The sequence below is a fragment of the Podarcis filfolensis genome (genome assembly GCF_964270895.1).
Source record: "Podarcis filfolensis genome assembly, chromosome: 16".
NCBI classification, from domain to species: domain Eukaryota; kingdom Metazoa; phylum Chordata; class Lepidosauria; order Squamata; family Lacertidae; genus Podarcis; species Podarcis filfolensis.
In genome coordinates, this window is record NC_139620.1 from 39,131,952 (window position 1) to 39,151,337 (window position 19,386).

Sequence of the window (19,386 nt, forward strand, 5' to 3'; positions counted from 1 at the left end):
AGGAGGCAGGTGATGCCCAACTTCTACGCCTCACAGGTGAAACTGCTGATATATAATCTGGAAGTGGATTATTGTCATCTTTTCCATCCTTAGTATACATTGGAATCATTGGGCTGCATCCAACTAAGTTATACGTCATGCTCATGAGTTTCAGTGGGTCTAAGTGTCAGGAGGGCATATACTGGATGCAACCCATTCCTTCTACTGTGCTGCTTAGATTTCCCAAAATCCAAACTCTGCCACCCAATCTGGATCCTTCCAGCTTGATTCCACTTTCTGATGGTGGAGGCTGTGAGGACAGAAGGACTTCTGTATGGGAGACAGGCTGAATAAACGTGTGTGTGTGTGTGTTGGTATTGCGATTGTGAGTCATTAGAAGCCATGCAGTTAAGGTGCGGCAATGCACAAAGACCAGAGGTGGCATTGTGGGTCAGTGGCTTGCTAACCATTCCCAGGGCAAGAGGAGCCAAAATAAATAAAACAAAACTTTTAAGAGAGACTGAGTGATATGGAAGAGAAAGAATGTTCTTTGTAGAAACATAAAACATTAAATTAAATCCAGCCTATGATTTGCTCCCCACTCTGCCTTCCTGGGTTGACTTCCCCATTTCCACACAGGTGCCTTAATGGGAGTTCTTTGACAACCAGCCTCATACAAAATGGCAAATGACGCTCCCTCCACCACTACTTCCACATGACTCTCTTCTGCTGTCTTGTACAGCTGTTCAGGAACATGGCTGAGTTATCAGGAGTCTGACACTTTGCCCAATGAGACTGCATGGCCACATCTGCAATGCTTAAATTATCTGAAGGCATTTGTGATCTGCAGAGTCCTGTGTGGAATGGGAGTGTCAGACGCCGGATGAAGAGGAAGCACAGCTGTACCTGTTCCAGTAATGGCTGGCATGTTGAAGATCTCTGTTCCAGGCTGCCCGACATCTGGAGGAGGGGGGAAAGAGAGAGCCTCAAGCACAAGTCACACTCCCAGGTAGGCTAATTATAGACTCAAACTCCTGTAAACTCCCCATCATTCCAACAGGAGGAGTTGCATAAAAGCCCAATACTTTTTATCTTGGAGAGCAAAGATGGAATTGGGTTTGTTGTCCTTGAACGTACAGAACACCTGGCCTAATACAAGGCACTACCCATTTTTCTTCATTTCCCACCTCTGCAGCAAGAGGCTGCAGAACTCGCTGCCACTCCCTGAAGAAGCCATGATAACGCAGTTGGGATACTGGAGATATTAAGAGGAACATCGCTTAACTCTCTTGTCCAACACAATTGTTCTAAGAGTGGCTCGGATAAAATTGAAAGTGACTACTTATCATTTTAGGATACATTAAAATACAGATCAATTTGTAGTTAATGAGCAGATGGGAAGAATTTCTAATACAAGTTGTCCACTGTCGCAGGGACTCCAGGAGGGGCTGAGCAATTTAGAGGTTTGAAAGCAGCCACCTGGCTGAGTCGGAGGCCCCATCGGAAGCAGGGTCACATGACTTTCAACAGTCAAGACTCCTCCCAATGAATCCCAAGACCTGTAGTTTGCCCAGGGTGCCGAGAGATGTTAGGAAACCCTTGTCGCCCTGACAGAGTTGCAATTTCCAGAGTGAATCAATCCCTGTGGAGTCCTGGGAGGGCAATAGGGGTTGCCTAACAACTCTCAGCACCCTTAACAAACTACAGTTCCCAGGATGCTTTGAGGGAGGTTGTAACTGTCTAAGGTGCGGCTGGGCCAGATTCAGGCAGGATTGACAGCACTCATTAGTTTATGACATTCTTAGCAAATGAAACCAGGGCTCCTCTATACTGCCACTTACATGTGGATACTAAGCTTCCCGTGACTCCATTGTCCCGTGAATCACTGCCTTCTCACACCTTCCTCTCCCTCAGTTTGGATTTTCTCATGCCAGGGATTCTCCGAAACAAAGAGGGCATGGGGAAATCTGGACTGGGGGAAGGGAAAGTGTGGGAAGGCAGTGATGGGGGGGGTTATATTAACAACAGGGAATTAATGGGTGTATAAGAAGCTTACTATCCACATTAAACAACAGGATGGATGAGCCCTGAGTTCATAAGGGAGCAGGTGGCACTGTGGTCTAAACCACCGAACCTCTTGGGCTTGCTGATCAGAAGGTTGGCGGTTCGAATCTGTGTGACGGGGTGAGCTCCCATGGCTTTGTCCCAGCTTCTGCCAACCTAGCAGTTTGAAAGCACACCAGCGCTCCCTTGGCCTGAAAGCGAGATGAGCACCGCACTTCATAGTCGCCTTTGACTGGGTTTAACCATCCAGGGGTCCTTTACCTTTAATTAAGGCCACCCTTTTCTTCCGATCTGTTAACTGTTTTACCTGATTTTATTTTTATAGTGTTGCTATCTACTTTGGGACCTTGTAGTGAAGGGTGGGCAAGAGATGTTGTTGTTGTTTGTCAATTAATTTATTTGATTATATTTGAATAAACCTGCCTTTGTAATGAAGTAATTACCTTTTAATATTTTGATGCATGTGCCATGGCATTCACTGTTCACTCTCACACTCAAATATCCCTTCTAAAAATGACACTTGCAATATTCAACTTTTACATGTACATGCATAAAAATAATAAAAATAAGCTGACCAACTCATCAGGGAAACGCTTGGGGTCAATCAGAATAGTTTAGCTGATTAAGTTTGATTAGCTGACTGAACATTGCAGCCCCAACTGTAACCATCACTTCATTGCTCCTGCCCTGTCCCCACAGATAACAGGAATAGAATCCCAGCCCAGAGAAGTCCTTACTGTACTCTGCCTCGCTCCTGCTGTTCGTGCTCAGTTTCTTGATGATCTCTTGCTTCTTGGACTTCACCATAGCAGAATTGCTCTCTGTCAGTTTGCTGAAGAAGGCTGGTGGTTGCACGTTGTTTCCTGGAGATTTGGAGCCCATCCTGCACAATTGAAAGCCCATCAAACTGATTTTGTTGGAATCCTGATACCATCATGTTCGGCCTAGACAGCCCTCATCACAAAATGTATCCCAGGATTTATCTCTAAAATAACAAGTGGCCCAACCTCCTAATCCACTAGCAGTTTCACGCTAAAAGTAATACATGCTCCTGGAAGGGGGTGATCTATCTGTTGAATAATTGTAGGAATGATGTTGTGGAGAATGTGGCAAGATTTTTGAGTGACATCATGAAATTACATCACCACAGGTCCTAGGAGCCACTTTTGCATCTCACAACATCTGAACAGTTTTATCCTAAAGTACCTCCAACTATGTTTTGTCGCCTGTGCTGTGCTGTTCTGATCCATGTATATGACGTACTCTTACTACGCCAATAAGGGAGTTTGACTGATTGTTCCTGGAAGGGTAATGAGTGCCCCCCCAGGGCTGCTCCACACGTTCTCCAGCCTGCTGCTTTCCTCCTATGGAAAATGGCAATTCAGGTTTGCTCCGATTTTAAGCTTAAGAATGTGTTTTTAATGAGCGGGGCAAAGGGAAAACCACTCGGACCTAGGCCTAGAAACCGTGGGTCAAGCAGAAAACTGCTGCCCCCCATGCTTTCTAGGCATGGGACAAGCGGAGGTGTGGATGAGCCCTAACACAAACACACGTGCACACCTACCTAGCTCACTTATACACTGTTCCGCATGCACGGTACACAATGCACACAGCTGGACTAGGTGAGCCCACAGGCTGCCCCGTTAGCAGGGAAGACCACCTGCTTTGCAGGGAGAAGCCCCCCAGCTCAATCCCCAGCATCCCCAGGCAGGGCTGGGAAAGACTCCTGGGCTGAAACCCTGGACAGCTGCTGCCAGTCAGTGTTGACAATACTGAGCTAGCTGGACCCAATGGTCTTACTCCGTGTAAGGTAGTTTCCTATGCTTCCCACAACCATGCCTAAGTATGCCACTGATCTAAAGAGATTCCATCCGATTTCCCTAATCAATGCTGGATGCATTGAATGATTGGTTTCTGAAAGAGCTATGTGGCTTTAGAAGATGGTTTTAACCAAGCTGGGATGTCCAGCATTCAATGCACAATTGAAAAGCCTGATTGCCCACCCACAGAGCTAGTGTTGTTTGGAAGAGAACGACAAAAATCACTGGTTGCCCAGCGGGGAAGACAAAATGGGCGGAGTGGGGAGGCGGGATCGTCCCCAGGAACTCCCGCTGGACAGCCCAGCTGCCGCCTCCATTACCTCTGCTCCAGCTGTTCCCCTTCTCGATACAGGATGGGATATGTGGCATTTCGCACGTGATCGGCTTCTCCCACCCCATCTGGTGGAGAGACGGGCTCTATGCAGTTGTTCGGAGCAGGTGTTCTGATCTGCTCGGGAGACCTGAGGAAGCAAGCAGCAGGACTGTGTGAACCACACGGCTCTCTTTTCCTTCTGACACAGAAGAGCTGGTGTAGGTAAAGGGGTGGGGCAGAAAACCCCAATGTTTAGAGTGGGCAGAAAAGTGACAGAATTGCACTGGAAGAAATGGACAATCGCTATGGGGAAGGCTGGGACAAAACAACACCACCCCACTCCTGCAAGGTTTTAAACAGTCTGGGCTTTCCTCCATATCCTATTGTGATTCCCTTACGTTGAAACGGGACACTACTGTACAGTATGAGTGTGAGTGTGGTGATTGGTGCTCTCAATCAAAGGGGGAAAGAAAGAATAATGCCAGTTCCAATTACTGCTAGTCTAAAACAGACAAGAGCTTCTATTGCATCAGAATATAAACTGTAGCTCCAAGTCCTGCAACTGCTGGGCCTTTTGAATGAGGTGCTCCCTAAATCGCTGGCTGGTGCCGCTCACTGGAGCAACACCCAGAGGGCATTCTTCAGTCCGTGACATCTGTGCACGGAGTTCATAAGAGGAAGGCGTGCAGATGGCATTCTCAGTTGTTGCTCCACATCTGTGGAACTCCCTTACTGTTGAGACTCTGCACAAGAGGAAGGGCTGCAGCTTTGCACGCAGGCGTCCCAGGTCCACTCCCCGACACCTCCAGAGGACTGCCTGAAATCTCGGAGAGCCACTGACAGTCAAGTTAGGCTTCACAGACTCCACATTAGCAGCTTACTGTGCTCCTATGAAACTTGCCTTGGGGGGTGTATGGAAGGCAAGGAGGAGGATTCAGCTCGAAGGATCCCAATAAAGTCCCTTCTCTATCATTCACAGATTGGGAGGGGGCCGGCCTTGCTGGACTGTGATTTGCAGAGCTAGAATCCCGCAGACAGGAATTGCATCCAGCTTCCTTTGCTCCTGGGGTAGGAGGAGGCGAGGAGATGTGTGGCAGCTCATGGATATTGCCTCTCCCAAGGTCCCCCGTTTCACTGACGATACCTGTGCTCCTTTGGGTTTGGATTCTATATCTGCCTGAGCTTTGGACACAATCTCCCTAATCTTGAACCCCATTTGCTTCAGTGGAACCCTGTGCCTTCCTCTCTCGCCCCAGCAAAGGGACTTCCAACTCCGTAACTTTGGCTGGAACACACCCGTAGTATCAGAATGGGGCGAGACAGAAATGCAAGAAGCAGGCAATCAATGGCAAAGAGACAGGGACGAAGTGGGCTCACCTCTTGCTTTCTTCACTTTCGGGGGAGATTCTTGAAGCAGGGATGTGCTCCATTTGCTGCTGCTGCTGCTGCATGTAAGCCTCACTAGGAGTTCGCCGAAGATCCAGCACAGACCCTGGGAAGGGGTACATAGGGGTCTGGATGTGGGAGTTCAGCTGCTGGGGATGATGGCGCGTATAGTCTTGGGTGATAACCTCCTGCAAGAAGAGAAAACAGCTCTGCTTTTGTCTTCAGATCATTCCTTGTGTGCTCCAGGCAGCCTGCTATGAGGGAGGCTGAGGATGCAGGGCGCATGCGAGTGCTCCCGCTCCAAGGCGCTGTGTGAGCACCAATTGTGTGGGTGGCATGCTGCATTCTGGAAGGGGATCTATGCACTTCCCCCTCTCTCTTTTCTGGAGGCGGGAACTCAAAGGGCTGCAGGGTTGCAGAGCCAGAAGAGATTCCTCACCAAAAATGTAGTAGGGAAAACCAGATCTCTTATTTGGGGAAGAATGGATCACTCTTGGGCAGGCCTTTCCAAACTTGCACTTTCCTCAATGAGAGCCTGTGTGCCCACTGTGGAACAATGTCTGGACTTTGGAGTGTGCTCCAGGGTAGAGTTTATCAACTTGAGGCCTAGGGGCCAAATGTGGCCCTCCAACCCTCTATCTGGCCCTCGGGACTTTCCCCAGATTGCACACACCTCGGCCACACCCCTCAAATCACATTTGTCTGGCTGGGATGCATCACGGGAGGCTGCCCAGAAGGGAATGAAAGAGATTCCTACCCCTGGTTCTAAGGTTGAATGCTCTTGTGCCCACTTGGGCCTTGGCACTGCCCTGTGTGGACTGAGAGGGCACAGCAGAACAGAGCTGGTTCCCTGCTTATAGCTGTGCGTGGCAGGCAAAGATCAGCTGCAATGGGGGGCAAGGCTGGCTGTCAAGGAAACCTGCCTGCCATTCCAGAGCTGCTCACCAAGGAACCCCTGAGCAACTTCCAGGGAGCTCCAGGGCTCACCAAAACACACAGGAGGACATTTTCAATTCACAAGCAAAGACACTGGCAGCACCCACACTTTTGCCTAAAATGACATCAAGCAGGCACCTTCGTTTCGGAGCCCGCTAAACATCAGGAAAAACTTTCTGCCAGTAAGAGCTGTTTGACAGTGGTACCATCTCCCTCGGGAGGTGGCGAACTCTCCTTCCTCAGAGATTTTTAAGCAGAGGCTGATGGCCACGGATGCTTTAGCTGAGAGTCCGGCCTTGCGGAGAGTTGGGCTGGATGACCCTCAAGTCCCTTCCAGCTCTATGATTCTAAGCTTCATTGTTTGGCTGACTCTACCCAGGTGCTTAGAAAGTTGAGGTAACTTCAACCTGTTTTAGTATTATAACTTTTGTATGTTTTAAAACAGGGTTGTAATTTTTTCTCGATTTTACTATTTTATCATTTCGTAAACTGCTTTGAGGTTTTTCACAATCAAGTGGTGTATAAATTTTATGAAATAATAAGTAAATAAATTCACATTTTTGCCAGTCGAGTCGGTTATTTTATGTTGTTAGCTGGTCCTACATAATGCTCTACAACTGCAGGGCAGTTAATACTCTGAATGAAAATGTTTTATCTGGACGAGTCAGCCATGCCACAACCTCCAAGTCATTTATTCTGAGCTTAAAAGCAGAGACAAAGTCTGCTCCATGGATGAATCTTGGAAGGGGCTGCACGGATCATTCCTTCCAATAGAAAATGACTGTGCTTACAGGAGCTCTGCTTAAACCTAGCCTGGGATTGTGAGGCTTTGTGTGCTATGGACTCTTTCCAAACAAGCACGGCTTTAGCACTCCCCATCCAAGCCTGTGCAACATCCATTGGGAAGCTAAGTGACTAATGCTAATTACATTGATATGCTGAGCCAACGTGACGACCCGCTGGTGGCCTTTGGCGCTCTGCGACCCTTGGAATGGCTGGCTTGGAGACTGCCGATCTTCAGGGAGCTGGTGGAGCTGCTGTATTTGTGAGATTTCTGCTGCGGAAGGCTTAAGAGAACCTATGAGGAAAGAGAAAGATGGGCAGAGCAGCCCAGGAGGAGTTAAGAGACCTGAAATTCATCTTGGTCAGATGCTTGCTGCTTCTTTTAAAATTCACATAGGCCATCCATTTCCAGTGCTCTCACCTTTCCTTTAAGTCAAGAAAAATAACCCCTTACGTATAAAGCAAGCAAAGGCAGACAGGCAAAAACCGAACGACAAGAGCCAGTGATGACATGTCAAACATTTTAGAGGTGACAATTTGATCTGAAGATTGCAAGCAGTAGTAAAATCAATGCCACGTGCTGACTAGCAGAGATAGCCAACATGGTGCCCTTCAAATGGTGTGGACTCCAAATCTCATCAGCCAACATGTCTGCTGGTCAGGAGTGCTGAGAATTGCAGTCCAGATCACCTGGAGAATGTCAGGTTGGCTTGTTCCTGCTATTGGTTGTGCTTTTGGGCAAAGAGGTGATGCAACCAATGTTCGCTAGGTGTATGGTGGCCCTTTCCAGGAAGTCCCCTCACCTGGCTGCTTCAGCCGCGGGTCATGCTCCGCCCCGCGCCCTTTCTCAGCCTCCTGGGATGGCTTTGCCCCTTTCTCATGGAGCGTGCTGGGTGAGCTCACAGGACTTATTGCTTCTATGCCATCAGGGCTGTAGCTTCCATGGAAACCTGGAAGGCATGAAAGAGAGCAAAGGGTCTTTTAAAATGGCAACAACACTCTTTCCTTCTAAGCACTAATGCAGCAGTTGCAAAAGAGTCACGCTGTATTTAACAGAGGGATGGACTTAACAGAAACCCTTAAAAGACCTTCCTGACAGCCATAAAAACCTACAACTGGTTTCCATCCCTGCTTGGCACCTGGTGGTTCAAAGCAATTTGTCTCTGTGTTCTAAACTTGGTGGCACTTACTGATGGGGAAGGAAGGTGAGGAAAGGGGCACAGGGGGCAAATGTGTCTGCTCCTTAGTGCTTCTTTCCTGAACAGAAAGCCAGAGGCTGAAACACCAGGAAGCCAAACTAAGTAGAGAAGCTGTAGGTATAACATGTGGCTGCTCTCAAAGCAAAATGCAACTTAAAGAGAGATAATAATCAAATCTCACAGAATCTAGTTGGAAGCAGGGAGCCTGGGGGTCACCCAATCCAAACCCTGCAATGCAAGTGAATTTTCTGTCACCTGTGGAAGCATCTGCATCCTCACATCTCAAAGTGCTTTACTCCCTAGATCTTCCTACTTACAGCTTTGGCTTTCCATCAGATTTAGTTGGTGTGCCAAGCTGTGCCCATATTTAAAGAAACTGGACCTGGCTGCTGCTATTCATGCCCTAGCTACACCCAAGCCGGATTATTACAGAAGTTTTTACTTGGAGCTGCAATTGAGAAGTGCCTGGGAGCTTCAGCTGGTTCATAACACAGCAGCCAGAGTGATGCCTGGCATGAGCTGGTATGATCATATTACCCCAGTGGTACTTTCAGCTCAAAAGATTGCCAAATCGCTTCTAGGCTCAATTCAGTGATGTGAACGTGCTTCAGAGTTTGGAAACTTTGGAGATTGTAACTGCCATTAAAGAAAGTCCTAGATGCATGTATTGTGTGTTGGCATCTGTCTGTCTCAAGAGACAACAGAGTGTGCCTTCAGAGTTGAAGTCAATCTGCTGTGTTAGCAGCCCCAAAGTGTCCTCCCTGGGGCACAAGCATGTGTGGGCAGTATGCATGGAGGACCTGGGCTGCCCAGATGACAAAGCCCCACTCTCAGCCTCACTGATGTGGTCCAAAGGAAAGCAGAGGTCTACATTTGGCACCAGCTTGGCTGCAGGTGTTGCCGGAAAAAGGCGCACAAAGTGCCATCCTTAGGGATTCCACTCCAGATTTGTGTAAGGTTAACTCCTTAGCCTTTTCTTCTCTCACAGGAGGCAGTGGAGGTTTAGGATCAATTTTCCTTCTCCTAGGTGAGCTACCTGTTTGGTATAGACTCTGACCTTTCAGAGGCAGGGAGCAGGATGGTTGCCACAGCCCCTGGTGCCCAGCTGAATTATGCAGGCAATAACCCATGACAGGGATGGGGAACCTGCGGCCCCCTCCAGGATGTTGCCCCAGCCAGCATGACCAATGGTAACAGCTGTAGTCCCACGACACCGAGAGGCACACAGGCTCCCTATTCCTGCCCCCACTACTGCCCAATGCCAAACACAAAATATACATGCTATGATCCATATATATCATACAAACACTGAAAATCATGCAACTTATTCGAAAAATGTAAATCTTTGGAATTTGGAGCAGAGAATAAACTAAAGCCCCTGAAAACAAAACTCCACCCCAAAGTATCCATGCAGCATACAGTACTGTTGCCCATTACACTCTCATTCATGTTTCCCTTCAGCCACCTCCTTTTGCCCGTCACAATCACAGCCATGTACCAGGAACTGAATGATATGCATAACAGCAGCAGCAACAAACCAAACCAAACCAAACCCAAGAAGGCATGTAGATGGGCAGGAGGAGAAAACAAATATAGGAGTAAGAACCTTCATATGAGACACCACATGAAATAAAACAGGCCGTCACCACAAATGCAAAAATCAAATTTAAAAAATTGATGGGTGAGAAGGGTCTTCGGGGGAAAAAAAGGTATTTGTGTGTGTTTTAAGGCCACAAACTTGGAAGAACCGCCCCGCTCCCCCTCCAATTTCTTACCATCGCTATTGGCGTCGTTACTTAGCGAGCTTCTCTCTCGCTTCCCCTTATCGCAAGAAATTTGACGCATGATAATCACATCTATGAAGCTGGCCGCTGTCATGGTGGTCTTACCGAGTGCTCGGAGCTCCTGTTCCTGTACTGAAAAGGTTTTACTCTTTTCTCTACTGGGCTGCTCACTGGCCGAAACTGCATGCAGCGACTGCTCCAGGGGCGGGTGGTGCTGAGGGTGGCTTTTCCCCTGTCCTCTGCTATACAGGTGGGTTGGACCTGGCCCAGAGGAGGACAAAGGCCTGGGCTCCATGGCTTTAACGGGTGAAGGCGACTGTTCCAGGCCGCCCCCAGCAGGCAGCTTGGAGGAGAACAGGTTGCTGTCTGCCTGAGGCCGCTCCGCTTTGACATCCTGCGCTCTGGAGGCCTCCTTCTGCATGTGGGCAGGATCCATCATAGAGGTATAGCTGTCCAACCCACCTACGGAGCTGCGCAGTGATGATACCGAGGAGTATCCTGAGGAGCGAACTGGTGATGTGGTGGTGGCAGAGGAGGAGGTGGATCTGAAGAGCAGAAGGCAAAGTAAGAGACCTGTGGGAAGCTTTTTGGGTGGGGGCAGAGGTGGATTTAGGGCACAACTGTGGGTTCCCCGGCACAACTGGGCAAGCGCTAACTAGGCTTCGGGGAGGAGACATGAGGGCTCTGGCAGGGTCCTAGAGTCCTCCCACCTCCTTCCCAAAGCCTAGTTAGCACTTGCGCAGCTCTGGGAAGGAGATGGGAAGGCTCTAGGACCCTGCCAGAGCCTCATGTCCTCCATGTATTTATCCACCCTTTTGGAAAGCCATCTAACCAACCAGCAATCAGAACCTCTTCGGACAGCAAGGTCCAAAAACTAATTACGTACTATGGGCTGTATCTAGTGCTAGTCCTACTCAGAGTAGACACATTGACATTAATTGCCGTGAATATATCAGGCCCATCAGTTTCAGTGAGCAACACCGGCACTAGGATATAACTTTATGCAAATAGGTAATTCCCTTTTGTTCCTCTTGGACCACTTGTCCCTGACTCTTGAACCTTGAAGCCCTCCAGATGTTGTCAACCTCCAAGTCCTATCAGCTCTGGGCAGCAAAGCCAGGATGGTGGGGAGTTATAGTCACAACAACACCTGGAGGGCCATCGGCTCCCCAGCCCTGTTCTAGTTTGAGGGGAGAGGGAGAAAAGTCTTCCATGCTCCCCACACAAATCATTTTTTTAAATGGTGGCATATTGATTATGGAATGCTCACCCCTTGAGAGGCCTTCATAACCTCCTCTCTGCTGGCTTTTAGGTGAATGTGGAAGCTTTATTTTTATTTTCTTTGCCAGGCTTTGAGTGTTATTTTTCCTGCTGGTCTGAAGTTTCATTCTGACTCTGTTTCTGTAGTTTCCCTGTTCTCTTTTACAGTATCTATTCTTGCTTTCATGTAGGATTTGCATTTTAAATGGTTCTTGTATGCCCCCCTGGGGACCCTTTTAGGCTGAAGGGTGGGTTTTGAATGTTTCAGGTATATATATGTATGCTACAAACCTCTGCCACATCCCCCAAGTGGCACCTTAGCCGTGACACTAAAATGTCCTCTTTGCAACATGATCTGCACCCAATGCAATTTCCTCCCTGCAAGGCCCCAATCGGCAATGTGAAATGTAAATCGACCTGTGATCCTTGGATGAAGGGCAGTACAGAAATTTAATAGATAAAATGTGCTGAGCAACCCTGCCCATTGGTCAGGAACCAATAAGGCCGTTAGCGCATCTCTGACATACCGCAGAACTGAGGGAGCAAGGTTCTCCGAAGGGATCATCTTCATGTTTGTGTTATGCAACACGCTGGGGCGTTGTTGGATGTTCTCCTGGGTGCGGGGCGAGACAGGGGAGTGCTTGTGATTGTGAGAGTGTGCTGATGGCCGACTGCTGCTTTGGTCTGTGCCTGCCACAAAACACAAAGAAACACTGTGAAAACTCTAGATGTGGAAAATCCAAAACGAATAACAGTTGAACAAGAACGAACTTAACCAAGTCCCTGCCAGGCACCTCCACCCGCTGCCCCCCCCCAGGTCACTAAAGGAATGCGATCCAACCTGGTCTCCAGATGGGGGCATGCTCCACAGTGGTTGTGGCTGCTAAGACCGACTTCTTGCGCTCCTTCTCACGCTCCCGTTCACGGTCTCGTTCTTGCTCCCTTTCAGAAACTGAAGGTCCTGTCTGCTTGGTCAGGTGTGTGTGGCCTCCTATGAATCATTAAACACACAGTCTGAACATGCTCAGAAAGCAGATGTTTTGGCCTGAATATTAAAGCAGCTATTTTGCAGGCCCCCTGCCAGCAGCCAAAGAAAACTGCAGCCTGAAACATCCGAGGACACCCAGGTATAAAATGACATACCCATTTTAAAGTACTGCAATTTTAGCCCCTTAATTTTGCTTTGTGTCCCTTTTTTGGGGATATCCATGTGTTGTTGTTTCTTATTTTCCTCCTCTCCATGTCCCTTATGTTCTTCTAGGCTGAGAGTGCACATGTGCGTGTGTTAACTTAGGCTCTTAAAGAAGCACCTAATGAATTTCAGCAACATATCAAGAATCAGCCTACCTGGGGAGAGTGGAGAGCTGCTGTGTCGGCTAGTGAAAGCCTGGGGGGCACTGTGGATGTATGTGATCCGGTCAATGGAGGCGGCAGAAGTGCCCGGGGTGGGGGGCACAAGCACAGGCAAATGTGGCACTTGAGACAGGTCAATTATTCCTGCTAAGAGAATGGAGGAGGGAGAGACAGTTAGGAGAAGCAATATGCCTTGGTACTAGAAGTGCAGTATCAAAAAAGCAGTAACCTCTTGTGGCATTGTACGACGCTGTAGCCTGTGCTGTGTCAGCTGTGAAAGGATGCCTTAATCTGGACAGTGGGTACCACTTTCCGACTTTCCTGTCTGCCCCATGCCTCCTGCACTTTTTAGGGAGATCCATCTTCTGAAAGCAGCAAATTCTGTCCCTGTCACATGGTATCACATCACCTGAAGGGCAAGGCCAGCTGCCCAAACTGCCTGCAGCTTGTTCAGAACGGCAGGCAAAGAAGTGGGCAGACTAAACACAGTGAAGAACCTCTCTCTTGTCAGTTACACTTAATGCAACTTGGCAATGCGGAACAGGGAAAACTACAGGCCTGGGGAAAGGGTTGCTGAAGAGTTCCAGGTAATGCAAAAGCTTCATCACTAGAATTACTGGTGCAGTTAAGAAGCACCATTGGATCCCCATGATCTGCATGCATTATGTGAAACATAAAAAGTGTTGCAGCTGATTGATGCCTTCACCAGTTAATGTTGCCAAATCAGGCCCTTATGCCTGAAACTTGCTCCATGTTCACAAAGTCCTCCTAGTCTCAGCAACACAGAGAGCCCTATGACACCTTGAATCTAACCAGTGAATTGGGGGAGATACTTTTGCACTCTTTGTCCAGCAACGGACCAAGTCTGGCCCATGGAAACTTATGCTATAAACAAACATGGTTCTCTGAAAGTGCTTCAAGGATCTCTCTTGCTTTTGCTGCAACAGACGAACACAGACACCTGCCAGAATTTGCCACACAACCCCAAACCTATTTTCGGACCTGCTGCATAATTGAGGGCTAGCGAGGGCTCTCGCGGAGACAGGCCACGCAGCAGGTCTGCCCTCTGGGCCATTGCAGTGGCAGCCGCAGCATTGTGGTGCATCTGCTGGGAGGTGATGTAGTCATTGATGATGGTCTGCCTGTTCTCCATGGCAGCCGTATCTGGGTAGCCGCGGATTAGGTATGGTGGGTAGAGATGGGGGTACGTAGGGCTAGGAGCGAGGTGCCTTGGCAAGTAATAAGCGGCTGCTGGACAGAACAGAGAAAAGGGACAATATTAGCTTTTTCACATGCTGTGTGTTTTCTTCTTGTCTCAAAACAAGAGCACTTGGAGGGCAATTGGAGCCATCTCTGTTCTACTAGATCTCTTCTTCAGCTCTATCTTTGGCTTCTCACTGTAAGTTCACCACTACCACCCATGTCCAAACTCTTCTCCTCTTTACCTGAACCTTGCCCCCCCCCCCCGTTCTTGCTGCAACTATCCCAGGGTGTCTGAAACCAGAGATATTCTTCTTTACTTTGCATGTTGCTAGAATGGCCTCAAACATCTCCCAATGTTCTCTGTCCTTTTCCATTGTCTGTTAAATTGTTCTAAACTGAACCATGCATCCAGATTCTTAAGAACTAACCCAGTCAAATCTGTACAGAGAGACTAAGCTGTGTAATGCTGGCCTAGATAACTCAGCATATTCCAGCCATGGTGATTGTTTCACTGCTGCCATTTTCTGAACCTAAGACACGTTTACCTGCTTCCAGGGGGATTCCTCTGGGAATAGCTGCTGGGTCAAAGGCCAATGGAATGTGTCCCCTGTACAAGTCCACACCGCTCACTCCCCGGAGCAGGTGCTCATATGGAGAGATAGGGGGGGGGTGGTCTGCAAGGGTAGCATGAGGCGACTTGGAGCTGGCCATTTCTCTTGGCGTCGGGGTGATCTTTCTGTCCTGGGATACAGGCTTTCCAGCAGCGATGCTCCCTGTCAAAGTAAAAATGGTTTGTTACAAGACCCTCTGTGGAAACGCCCTCGAGATCTCAAGCCATTCTGAGACAAGTACCTCCCTTTACCTGTTAGATTTGACTGTTGGCTTTTTTGGCTAAAATGTTTGTAAAAGTTGAAAATGAAAAATGAAATTATATATAAAAAAGAGACAAGCAGAAGAGGTACTGGAAGAGGTTATGGAATATTTTTTTCCATAAAAATAAAACTACCAAGACGAGAAAACACACAAAAACAACTATTGATATCTCCAATATCAGAAGTTGAGATTGGGGAAACAATCTCAAATATGGCAAATGGTAATGCACCAGGGCTAGACTGCTTTCAAGTGGAATGGTATAAAACATATACTGATCTCCTGTCACCTAGATTCTATCAGTTATATGATGAGATATTTAGAGAAGGAATCAGCTAAACATTATTCAACCATGCTTACATTACTGTTATTCCAAAGCCTGCCAAGGATCTGATGCAATGTGCCAACTATCGCCCAATTTCTTTGATAAACATTGATACGAAAATCTTAACAGCAATATTGGCAAATAGCTTGCAAAAAGTAATGCCAACTATTATTAAAAATGACCAAACAGGGTTTATAAAGACGAGACAAGCTGCAGATAACATCAGGCTGGTAGTGGATTTGATAAATTTAAACAGGAACAGTGAAGATTTAGCTACTGTATACTATCTCTAGATATGGAAAAAGCTTTTGATAAGATCCACAATCTATGTGTGGAAAAAGTACTACAAAATTTTGGTTTTCCATTAGACTTTATAAAATGGATAAACATATTATATTGCTCCCCTACATCTAGATTTAAGACAAATGGCATAATTTATGCACCTTTTACATTATCTGGAGGTACTAGGCAAGGCTGCCCACTTTGCCTTTGCTTTTTAACATCTGTTTGGAGTCCCTGGCATGTACTATTAGACAGCATAAGGAAATCTTTGGTGTAATTCATAACTCATTTGAATACAAATTGGTAATGTTTACAGATGATATTCTTCTGTTTATTACGAAACCTCACAGTACTATTTCAATATTAATGCAAAATATAGATTTTTTGGCAGTATCTCTGGATATATTATAAACTGGTCCAAATCGGAGTTGATGTTAATAGGAAATAACTTTTTGGTTCAACCGTTTAAACAATACCAATTTCATATTTGCAAAGACAACATTAAATATCTAGGCATATTAATACCACAACTTGTCTAAATGAGCATAATTAAACATCAACAAAATATATCATGAGGTATCAATAGACATCGACAGATGAGAGTCATTGAACCTGACTCTGCGGGGGAAAGTCAATGCTCTTAAAATGAACACAATACCTAGACTTCTTTATGTCTTAAGAAAAATTCCAATTCACACGACGAACAAGTACTTTCACAAAATTAAATCTTTTATTAGAAAATGCCTTTGGGGCTCTTCAGTTCCAAGAATAACTATGCAAAAAATGCAAATACTGATAAAAGATGGAGGAATTTAGAATTGTATCAACAAGGATATTGACTGAGACCCACAACTGAAAACAACTGTCCAAAATGGGCTGCTTTGGAATATGTAGCACCTCTAGAGAGATGCAGCACTTCTAGAAAAACGGCGTTTCCGTGCGCTGCTCTGGTTCTCCAGAAGCGGCTTAGTCATGCTGGCCACGTGACCCGGAAGCTGTACGCCGGCTCCTTCGGCCAGTAAAACGAGATGAGCACCGCAACCCCAGAGTCGGCCACGACTGGACCTGATGGTCAGGGGTCCCTTTACCTTTACCTAGAGAGATGGGCAGCACTCGGGTCTAAATACATTAATACTTAAGATGCTACTGAAATAGTAACATCAGTTCGAACGATATGGTACCATATGTCCCCAAATTACAAATTTGATTTTTTCTCCCACGACAAAATTTTTTAAAGACTGAAGCTAATCTGTAATTTATTTAAAGGACCACTGTAAACAGTTAAAATCACTGGCAGGGTTGTAACGAAAATTGTAATGTGGATTTTTTTTACGATAATTATGGATATTTAATAGATGGATAATGATAAAAGATGCAGCAAACTTAATCTTAAACATGGAACCCATGGAGGGAGGGAAGGAGGTCCGAAGTTTCAAATGTACCTTGCATTTTAATGTTTGAAATGGTTATGTTAAAATGTATAAAATATATAAAATTGTGAATACACACACACACACACACACACACACACACACACACACCATATTTTTCGCTCTATAGGACACACTTTTCCCCCTCCAAAAATGAAGGGGAAATGTGTGTGCGTCCTATGGAGCGAATGAAGGCTCCTTGGCTTCAGCGATAGCAACACGAAGCCTCCAAAGCGCAGAGGGAGCGCTCCCTCCGTGCTCTGGAGGTTTCAGGGATAGCCGCCTGAAGCCTTTGGAGCGCAGCGGGAACTCGCACTGCGCTCCGAAGGCTTCGGGATATATATATATATATATATGGGGTATATTAATGTTAGACCAGCTGATAAATGAAGAGGATGAATATTATATATACTCCATCTTAAGAGACAAATACAGATTACCTACAAATGCTCAATGGCAATATCTCCAGATGAAACACTTGCTAACCACCATCTACGGACCAGGAGCTTTTACAGCCTCAGAGACCCCAGAAATATTGAAGCAGTTGATTAATTCTTATGCCACAAAAAACTGGCCATCAACATATATAAATCTTTGTTATTAGCAAACCAAATTGATATACAGGTACTGAAGGAGGTTTGGAATAAAGAATTAAGAGATCTCAATTTTGACCTTATACAACAACAAAAAATATTTAGAATATACTGGACCCCATTATGTTTAAAAAAGGGCTATCTAAGGTATCTAACTGTTGGAGATGCAATAGGGATAATGCTTCTCTAAAACATGTTTTTTCATTGTCCTATATTGAAAGATTTTTTGGCAGACGGTAACTGAAACTATCAACAGAACTGTACAGAATAACCTTACATTTACAGAGCAGAATATCTTCTGGAATTATATACCCAGCACCTGGAACCTTACAAAAGGACAATATGACCACAGCAAAAAGATTGGTACTGATGAATTGGAAAAATAAAAATGCGGCTCCCTTCTATGACTGGATTGAAGACTTGCCATGGACAAATTCAATGATATTTGGAATCCATTCTTACAAATACTGTAATAGGTTAAGATCTGGTGAAGTACAATAACAACCTTGTAAAATATACAGTTTGGGTCCCCCCCCCTTTATTTCCCCTTCTACGTGGGTTCTGTTTTTCTTTTTCTTTTTCTCTTATTTACGTCTCATCATGTTTAGTGCACATATAATTATGCACTCTTAAAACTTTCAATAAAGATGTTTTTAAAAAATTCAAGACAGAAGGCATGAAAACAGTTTCATTGCATTTAATAATAAATAGAAAGAGAGAAACAAGGCCTTCCTCCTGCTACCGACAGGTATGTTATCACAGCACTTGAAACCTATTGTAAATACTATCATTTTGTTATTTGGATAAAAGAAAACAGCAATACCATCCTTATTCTTTATTTTTTAACTTTTCTCCAGATGGAACACTAGTTCTTGCCTCTGTACAGCAGGATTTAACATTCCTTTATTTAAATCCATGGCACTCCCAATTCAGTTAGAATTCCCACAAACACAAAATCCAAAGTCACCCCTTTCTATTTCTTAACCTGATAGCTTCTGTTGATGTTAACCTTTCATTCATTCTGTTAAACCTTGGCTTTGTGGCAGTTTGATAACTAAGTACAACTAAACTAAACATAACAAGAACCCTGCTGGATGAGTCCGAAGGCCCATCAAGTCCAGCATTCAGTGCTCACAGTGGCCAACCAGATGGCTTCTGGGAAGCCCACAAGCCTTCTGCCACTCCTGGTCTCAGAAGAACAGCACCTCGGATTCTGGAGGCAGTACATAACCACCACGACTTCTAGCCATTGATGGTCTTATCCACCTCTCCCAGCTTTCAGCTGCACTGGATGACCCTGAACTCTAGTATTACAAGAGAAATCCATTTTCTGCACACTATGCAGGATTTTAACACCCCCTCCTTTACTCAGTTTTTCTAAACTAAAAATCTCCAAACACTATCACCTTTCCTCAGTTGCTCCTGTACTATTATAATTTTGGTTACCCTTTCCTGCACCTTTTCCAGCTGTACAAAATAAATTTCCAAGTTGCAGCAACCTGAACTGTACACAGTATTCCAAGTGTGGTCACACTACAGGTTTGCAGAAAGGCATTATAATAACTGGAGTTTTATTTTCAGACCCTTTGCTACTGGCTCCGACATGGATTTTGCCTTAGCTGCTTCACACCGTGTAGACAACTTCATTGAGCTCGCCACCTGAAACAAATCTGTTCTCATCAACAATGCAGTTCATGCACACTAGGGCATTGCTTGGAACTTGACCAGGCTATCAGATCTCTTTTGAGAATGCTATATATTATTCACTCGATACCCTGATTCAAAGGGTCAACTCACATCCTTTCC

General features: G+C 46.0%; 1 protein-coding gene across 50 annotated transcripts in view; it reads right to left on the reverse strand.

Moving 5' to 3' along the window:
* The window catches only part of NCOR2 (nuclear receptor corepressor 2), a 349,636-nt gene that overhangs the window by 9,824 nt on the left and 320,426 nt on the right, over positions 1 to 19,386 (reverse strand). For 22 of the 50 annotated variants that reach the window (XM_083589578.1, XM_083589554.1, XM_083589562.1 and 19 more), the window contains exons 33-44: positions 14,626 to 14,853; positions 13,880 to 14,128; positions 12,872 to 13,024; positions 12,366 to 12,515; positions 12,052 to 12,214; positions 10,256 to 10,809; positions 8,085 to 8,231; positions 7,428 to 7,576; positions 5,554 to 5,750; positions 4,184 to 4,324; positions 2,781 to 2,926; positions 886 to 939 (exon numbers count right to left, since the gene is read on the reverse strand). In XM_083589578.1, the coding sequence (XP_083445704.1) occupies positions 886 to 939; positions 2,781 to 2,926; positions 4,184 to 4,324; positions 5,554 to 5,750; positions 7,428 to 7,576; positions 8,085 to 8,231; positions 10,256 to 10,809; positions 12,052 to 12,214; positions 12,366 to 12,515; positions 12,872 to 13,024; positions 13,880 to 14,128; positions 14,626 to 14,853 (2,331 nt within the window). The remainder of the gene's footprint in view (positions 1 to 885; positions 940 to 2,780; positions 2,927 to 4,183; positions 4,325 to 5,553; positions 5,751 to 7,427; positions 7,577 to 8,084; positions 8,232 to 10,255; positions 10,810 to 12,051; positions 12,215 to 12,365; positions 12,516 to 12,871; positions 13,025 to 13,879; positions 14,129 to 14,625; positions 14,854 to 19,386) is intronic. The other 28 variants (XM_083589595.1, XM_083589584.1, XM_083589597.1 and 25 more) reach the window with 7 other exon arrangements.